This window comes from Physeter macrocephalus, chromosome 6 (assembly GCF_002837175.3).
Source record: "Physeter macrocephalus isolate SW-GA chromosome 6, ASM283717v5, whole genome shotgun sequence".
In the NCBI taxonomy this organism is placed as follows: Eukaryota; Metazoa; Chordata; class Mammalia; order Artiodactyla; family Physeteridae; genus Physeter; species Physeter macrocephalus.
Window position 1 is genome coordinate 29162363 of NC_041219.1, and position 8392 is coordinate 29170754.

General features: G+C 36.5%; 1 protein-coding gene across 1 annotated transcript in view; it reads right to left on the reverse strand.

Annotated features, from left to right (window-relative positions):
- USP44 (ubiquitin specific peptidase 44) overlaps positions 1–8174 on the reverse strand; it is a 16641-nt gene extending 8467 nt beyond the window's left edge. Inside the window, exons 1-3 of the mRNA XM_007125122.3 lie at positions 6683–8174; positions 3567–3762; positions 1035–1143 (exon numbers count right to left, since the gene is read on the reverse strand). Coding sequence (XP_007125184.2) covers positions 1035–1143; positions 3567–3762; positions 6683–8104 — 1727 coding nt within the window. The 5' untranslated portion in view covers positions 8105–8174. The remainder of the gene's footprint in view (positions 1–1034; positions 1144–3566; positions 3763–6682) is intronic.
- Positions 8175–8392: the final 218 nt, after the last annotated feature.

Genomic DNA, 8392 nt, shown 5'->3' on the forward strand with positions numbered 1-8392 from the left:
GCGGTACGCGGGCCTCTCACTGCTGTGGCCTCTCCCGTTGCGGAGCGCAGGCTCCGGACGCGCAGGCTCAGCGGCCACGGCTCACGGGTCCAGCCGCTCCGCGGTACGCGAGATCCTCCCGGACCGGGGCACGAACCCGTGTGCCCTGCATCAGCAGGCGGACTCTCAACCACTGCGCCACCAGGGAAGCCCTGAATTTTTTTTTAACATGTATTCCTTTAATTTAAATAAGATAGAAAGAAACCAGCAACAACTAATATGTACAAGAAACATGATCTCAATAGTTGTCAAATCATAGCACATAAAGTAACTTCTCATTTCTTAAGAGAACAATAAACTCTCAAGTTAACATGGTTATTACAAGGTATGAAACCATATGCTTTGATTAACCAACAGATTTGCCAACTAATTTATCTAAATATATTTCTGAAGACTAAAGTTTTTTGTTTTTGTTTTTAACTGCTTGGAACTGAACTGCTATACCATTGTTCAAATATTTTCCAAGCATGAAGCAATTGGATCAAATACTCTCAAGTTGTAGATTTAAATTTTAAAAATTTTATACCTAAAATACGCTGAATATTAAACACTATAAGCAGAGACTTACAAGGAGAATGATACTAGCAGACCGAAATGCGAGGGGTCTGCTGATCAGCAATGCATTCTGCAAGGGAAGATAATCAAGGATAATAATTTTTTTTTTTTTCTTTGCGGTACGCGGGCCTCTCACTGTTGTGGCCTCTCCCGTTGCCGAGCACAGGCTCCGGACGCGCAGGCTCAGCGGCCATGGCTCACGGGCCCAGCTGCTCCGCGGCACGTGGGATCTTCCCGGACCCGGGCACGAACCCGTGTCCCCTGCATCAGCAGGCGGACTCCCAACCACTGCGCCACCAGGGAAGCCCAAGGATAGTTATTGAACATGGTGTCTATGATTAGGGCTAGAGACAATGACAGAATTTTTTTCCCTTAAAAAAAAAAAAAACAGAAGTAGATAAGTCATCTAGCCAAATATTAAAGTTTATTCTACTACTAACCTGAATCGTTTGAGATGTAGTCTGAGAACCTGAGGTAGGTGGCAAATCATAAGCTGTTTCTGGGCTTCTGTGAGTACAACTGGTTTTGAGGAAAACCTTCTACGCTTTGCTGTGATATTAAAGACAGAATGAGATGCAAATTTAAGGATACAAGGAAAAGCTGAGTAAACTCAAAATAATTCAGACATGTATTATCAATTAAACATCTACTGCGTTACAGGCATTTTACTGTGCTAGAGATAAAGGCATGGCCTTGCCCTCAAGACACTTAGAATCATGTAAACACACAAAATTTATGAACTAGTCAAGGTATACAGACATGTAAACAAATAAGCACAGTTGACTCTTGAACAACAAAGGCTTGGACTACATGGGTCCACTTACATGCAGATTATTATTATTTTCAATAAATGTACAGTCGGCCCTCTGAAGGTTTCGCTAGCACAGATTCAACCATGGATCAAAATTTACATCCGCAGTTGGTTGAATCCGCTGATGCGAAATCTCCAGATACAGATGACCTACTATGGAACTTGAGCATCGGTAGATTTTGGTATAAAAGTGGGCGCTCCTGGAACCAATCCCCCATATATACTGTACATGATTTAATATAATCCTGAAAATAAGGCAACAGAATATGTGCTATAATATTTTTAAATGGATTTGGCTATGCCAACTAACAGGAAAAGTTAAAACTCTCCCTAAACATACTTTAATATACTCTTACCAAAGTCTAATTAAAAAGTTTCAGGGTCAGTTCATTTCTTGAAGCTAATCAGGATCCCCGGGGCATGGGACCTTCCTTCCAAGAACACCCATCCCTGCTTCCTGGGGATCCACCCCAGCACTGCCCAAGAAAGCAATCCTTTACTAGCTCAGCATCTGAGGTCTCCCTCAGTATCTTGCTATTTCAGTACCAAATCTTAAACAAGTGGAACTGAGGATTCTTTTTGTTTACCCCCCTGCTTCTCTAGAGGTCCACCTACAGACCTTGTCCTGGCTGGGCCATTGGCTACCAAAATTTGCTCTTGATGTCCAGGAGCTATTCTTCAACTTGTACAACAACTGCGACTCCAGACGTAGCAGCAGCTGCTTCTCATGTAGGAAGTAGAATCAGTCCACCATGAGGCTGTCCTCTAACCCATCTCCTCTTGCTACCAGAAGCCTTTCCTCCAGGTCTATGCCCCTGAGATCCAGGTATCAGGCTGCTGCTGAATGTTAAAGACCTACCTTTGGATTGTCATCCAGAAATATATGGTCCAAGTGTAGCTAGACAAACGATGTTAACTCCTTGAATTATAATTTTAAACATTTGCCATTATGTATTAAATTAAAGCAGCTCTTTTAGGCCCTTATTTGGTGGGCCCAGGAGACACACACAAACATGTTATAAAGCAATATTCTGCATTTACTCATATCTTTCTACTCCCAGATTTGGTGATGAAAGCATCTAGGACCATTCAAATTTATGTCCAAGAAAAAAATACTTCACTATACAAATTTGATAAAGGTTTATTTTCTTTTAATCTTATAAATCTTAGGCTCCTATAAATTAACAGATTTTATATTAGGCAGCACACAGAAAACAATGTTAGTATAAGTTGTTCTAGAATACTATCAACTGATGTGCCATTTTCTCAATGCTGGAACAGCCAATGTTTCTTTTATATTACCTTAGACGTTTAGTATCTAAAGCCCTAGAATCATTTTTTCAGACATGGAGCTTAAGGAGAATATCTGCAAATATAAAGTATAAACACTAAAATGCCATGTACACATCGACAAAGAAACTGGATAAAGACAGAGAAGATCTGATGTGGTTTTATATACCGTTTGCCTGGAGGATGATGCTTCTTTAATTGAAATGGCTATTTCATCCCCCAGTGCTGGCTTCCTATGCTCGCCTCTATCAGAGAGCTGATCATAGTAGATCTTAATTGTCTGTTTCCTCCATTAGGTATGTGAGCATCTTGAAAGTGTCTTACCTCTATCCACAGCAATTAGAACAATTACTAATATAGAAGAGACAGTCAGTAGATGGTTTTTGAATAAATTTTTGTTTTTATGAAGCCAAAGTCCATAGCAGCAGTCCAGCTATATGTCTTATTTCCTATTATATATGTATACACACACACACACATACATATATTATCTATATATCAAGGTTTTGATATGTAGCAAAAAGACTCAAAAAGCAAACATTTCATTCCGTACTAAATAACATGGTTACCTTTTACTATTCCCCTTTGCTACTTTATTCTGCCTTCACATATTAAATTTAAATTTTATTTGATGAATCCTTTCTATAATTTACTATAGGATCAAAAAAATTTTAACGTCATCAATAAGGCAAAACAAACATATAGTTCACAAATGCCAATTAAAAAGTAGAACTATCCAGCCAAGTTTCTTTTGATAAACTAACAGTTTATTTCTATACCTGCTACTAAAGGAATTTATTCCAGCTTCCTTCATTTGTGTTTCTCTTTGCTAACCTTAGAAAAGCAAAGAGAATATACAGCTTCTACTTACAATTACACTGGTCACATACGTAGATTTTTCCTTCTAAAGCTTCGGTTTCTGTGAATTTGGCCAACATTTCAGTAACCAGACATGGCTGGGAAGCAATGTCTTTTCCACTGCATTGGTATCTTTCTGGAAATTCCAGTGACAAGTCCCAGAAAGGTTCTATGGTGTTTGATTTGTTGTCACATGCAAGACATGTAACCTGCAAATAAAAATATTAGTTTCTCAGATTACAATCCTTCTGTCAAATATTTATTCCTTTCACTAGAAGTCACTGCCAGTAAATTAGCTCTTCTTCTGAAAATGCACTATCAGAATTCTGAATAATCTGTTTTATATTATTTTCAGGGAATAATTTTTTTCTTCCGTAAACCCATTATGCATTGATGGGCTTTAACTACTAGGCATTCGAAAAGCTCCAAGGGCATTAGTCAAGTCTGAATTTAGTAGAAAACCAAACCATGGACTCAGTTACATACCCATGTGTGTATATATATGTGTGTGTGTATGTGTGTCTATACATATATAATATATATGATATATATTTATATGCATTTAATTTAATGTGTTTACATTATTAGAGTTGAGGTTCTTTGCCCTTTTTCCTTCCCCATCTTTCACTGATTGATTTTCTCTCCCCAAATCCCTATAACCTCTTAACCATGATACAAGTAAAATATTATTTGTATATTTTTATATACAGATTTTAAAATATAGTATATTTTTATATATGGTATATTTAGTACATATTTTGAAGCCCTACCGACTGATAATTTCAAAAGATAGTACATATAACATAAATATACATATAATATAAATATTATACATATAACATGAGGCCTTTCTAACAACTTATGTAGGAAATACAGTAATGGAAAAGGAAAGAATAATAATTTCAGTAAAGCATTCAGCAGGATTTAATGCCAACAAACACTGCCCATAACTGAAGACAGACTCTGTAGATCTAAAAATCCACACATGATATGAAATATCACTAAACTCTTTCATAAAAGCTATATTCCTGGAACAAACAAAAACATAGAGGCCAATTTTAATGTAGATTTTAGATTTAACACATTGACACAAAGAAAATAATACTCCTGGTGTTTAGTTTGGGGACTCACTAGGACCACAGTCTGACCTTTTGAGAATAGTTTCTTGAATTTGGTGTGGGGGTGGGGAGGGGCGGGGCATTCCAACCTCTGAATCTCCTGAGATAACCAGTTTCCTAAGTGTTTATTATACATTGAAAGGAAGAAAGCAAAATGCTGGCATAACAATTTTTATTAATTTCAAAATTCATCCATAAAGGAAAAACAAGCACATAACCACTCTCGCACTATTCAAAATATAAAATGGTAACTTTCTGGAAAGAAATTTGCAGCCAAGTATCAAAAGTCCTAATCTTTGACAAAGTCATTCTACTTCTAGGACTCTGTCCTAAGGAAATCATTAGAAAAACCGTATTAATTGATCGTGACATTATAATGATGTCTGGAAACAGTTTACAAGTCAACAATATGGAAATGGTTAAATAAATTATGGTATATACATATGATGGACACTGAAATGTTGTGAAAAGAATGATCAAATATTTTGATGACTATGAAAAATCCTTACATTATTAAATGAAAAAGTGAAAAAAAGCAGGTAAATTCAACATGACCATACAATTAGGGGGAAAAATATGTATAAATATTCAGAAGAAAAAAAAAACCTAGATGGAAATATACCAAAATATTAATAGTTTTATGTGTGGGTTATGTGGAGTTATGGTACTAAGGGATGATTTTTCTTCTGCATAGATTTACTGTACCATATAGATTTTCTATATGGTATATATTATTTTCTTTATAATTGCGTATTTTAACTTTTGCATAAAAAGTTAAAAACGACAGAGAAAGATGGTGGAAAAATAAAATTGCATGCAACACAAGAAGCACAACTCTTATGTGCTAATTGACACAATGTAGAATCTATACATTTCTGAAATATGAAGGGAAATAAACTTCATAGATATTCCCTAAGAAGAAATACATTTGAAATATTTAAACTACATTCCAGAAAAGTATGCTATAAAAACAAAAGGTGGTATCATTACCATGAAAGTTGAACTGAGGAACAGAGGCATGTGTATAGGGGCCTAATTGCCTCAGTTAAAAAACAAACTTTTTTTTTTAAACATCTTTATTGGAGTATAATTGCTTTACAATGGTGTGTTAGTTTCTGCTTTATAACAAAGTGAATCAGCTATACATATACATATATCCCCATATCTCCTCCCTCTTTCAAATAAACTTTTTAATAGATCTTTATTGGAGTATAATTACTTCACAATACTGTGTTAGTTTCTGTTGCACAACAAAGCGAATCAGCCATATGCATACTGACTTACTTCACTCTGTATGACAGACTCTAGGTCCATCCACTTCTCTACAAATAACTCAATTTTGAATAAACTTTTTTTAAAGCTCTATGCCCTGGAAAAGTAGAGAGCCGATGTCTAGTAATAGTTTACCAACAAGTCCATTCATTCTAGAGAACCATTAATTAGATGGAAGACTCTGGTTTTGTGACTTTCACAAGGGAAACTTTTGCGGGTGTAATTAAACTAAAGGAAAACCATTTAGGATCTTTCTAGATGAAATCACATTTATTTACCTTAAAATATCGCTACCTACTTGTGAAAGTTTTCAAACCTTGCCCCCTTTGGTTCTATAGGAAATCCTCCAGGGCTACTCCTTGGTCCCTGAAATTTCTCAAGTGTACACCAAATCCATTCCCAGTACAAAAGTATCTTCAAATCTGTTCCTTGTGGGATTAAACTCTTCTCAATCCCTCAGAGAACGAATGCAATACTATTAACCTAAGAAGCTCTGTTTCCTGATTCCCTCTCCCCATCAAAAAGCTTTAATACCATTGAAGTAAAACTACTTCCAATGATTCATGAAGGAAGCAACTATAAGAGTGAGCTGACTTCTTCATACATTGTAAAAGTGACCAGTTTTGACCTGAGAACAGTACTAGTGCTAACATACTAGATATACAGAGAATATGCATTTTTTTAGGCTTCACTTTATGAATTCCCCAAGATGAAAATAAGATTTTTAAAAAATCCATACCTGACTAAGAAGTTGTCCATGAAAGATGTTATTTACAACATTCAGAACCTGCTTGATAAGTTTCCTTTGAGAAGTGGGGATAAGAGCTGGTAACCTCGTACCAGTTGTCTCTAGTTCATGTTGTATTTTATCCAAAAGCTCACAAAGAAATTCCTGAGCATCTTGTTGGGCATAACCACGAAAAGCAGGAATTAGTCTCCATACTGAGTGTAGCATAGCAAATGGTGAGACCAAGGCCCACTTTCCAGACCACATGACTTGGAACAAAGTGTGCAATTCATGACAGAGAGAAATGTATTGTGAACTTGGCTCCCTTGGCTGAATAAGTTCCATCTTTCTACTCTTTGATGCTCCACCGCTTAGTCCTGATGATAAACTTGGATGTCTGGAGCGAACAGAGCATGTTTCTTTTTCTTGGCATTCATTCATTTGATATACTGTATCTGTGATTGGAGGATGCTTATAAGATGATCTTGTTTTATCACTAGCTGTCACAGCTAGCCATTGGTTCAGATCAAGTTTTAAAAAACATTGTCGAAAAATAAGTAAATGACTTAACACTTGAAGAACAGAATTCATATAGCAAGTATTTCCCAAATTTCTCAATCCTGTTACACCAGGAGTTACTATTGGCCTTCGTTTAACAGAGGAGTCACTGGCTTCTTTTAGTCTTACATCTTCTGAGGTAGATACTACTTTATCTTTTGCTGGTGATGCTGAGGCTTGCAGTGGTACTTGAACAGGAACTATTTCTACTGTGGTGGACTCAGCTAGACCTTGCAAACGTAAACTCTTTCTTGGAGGCATACTTTCCAATTCTGCTTTAACTTGATACTCTAATTCTTGCCGTCTTTTCTTCACTTCTCTTTTTGCTATTTTTTCCTGAAATTGTTCTTGCCTTTTTCTTCCAGTGGGTGACTGTTCAAACCAAATTCGAAAGATTTTACCCATTAGTATCCTTCTCCTGTGCCAAAGAGCAGTATACATTTGATCTTCATTTTGAAACAGAGATTGGGTGCCATCATGTAAGAAATAAGAATCATCACTTGTACCCATAGACCGTAAAACCCTTCCACTACGAGTGGTGCAGTGATCATTTTGACTTTTGATTGCACTTAATGTACTTCGTAGTAACTTCAGGTCTCCAATTGCATTATCATTAAGAACATAATCATCACAAAGGTAACAAAAAACATACATCTCGTTCACCTCCAATGCAACAGGATGACTGCTTTCTTGAAAGTGCCTGAGTGCATGTTCTTCAATATATCTTCCACAGGCCACATGGGAACAGCTAAAGCAAGCCCAAATAGACTCAGTTGTATTGCAGTCCACACAATGCCATTTCTGAGGGTTGAGGATGGAATGGTCTTGAGCAAGCCGCAACTGCCCAATGTGTTTGCACTTATCCATTGTTAGCATTTATTTAGTCTAGCTGAGAAACACATAATCCAAACAAGTCTCTGTTCATAACATTTGAAGCATCTGAAAACTAAGCAGAACAATGTCAATTTTTAATAAAAGAAAAACAAAAAGCCAATATTTTTCTTTTTCACAAGGTATTTTTCCAGGAATTATTTTATTTTTCCAGGAATAATTTTATAAAATTGCTCTCTCTGCTCCCAGTACCTCGGCTGCCTGTCATAATACCATAGGCAGTTCTCACTTTTCATTTACTCTAGACTTCACTAATCTTTCATCCACCTTGCT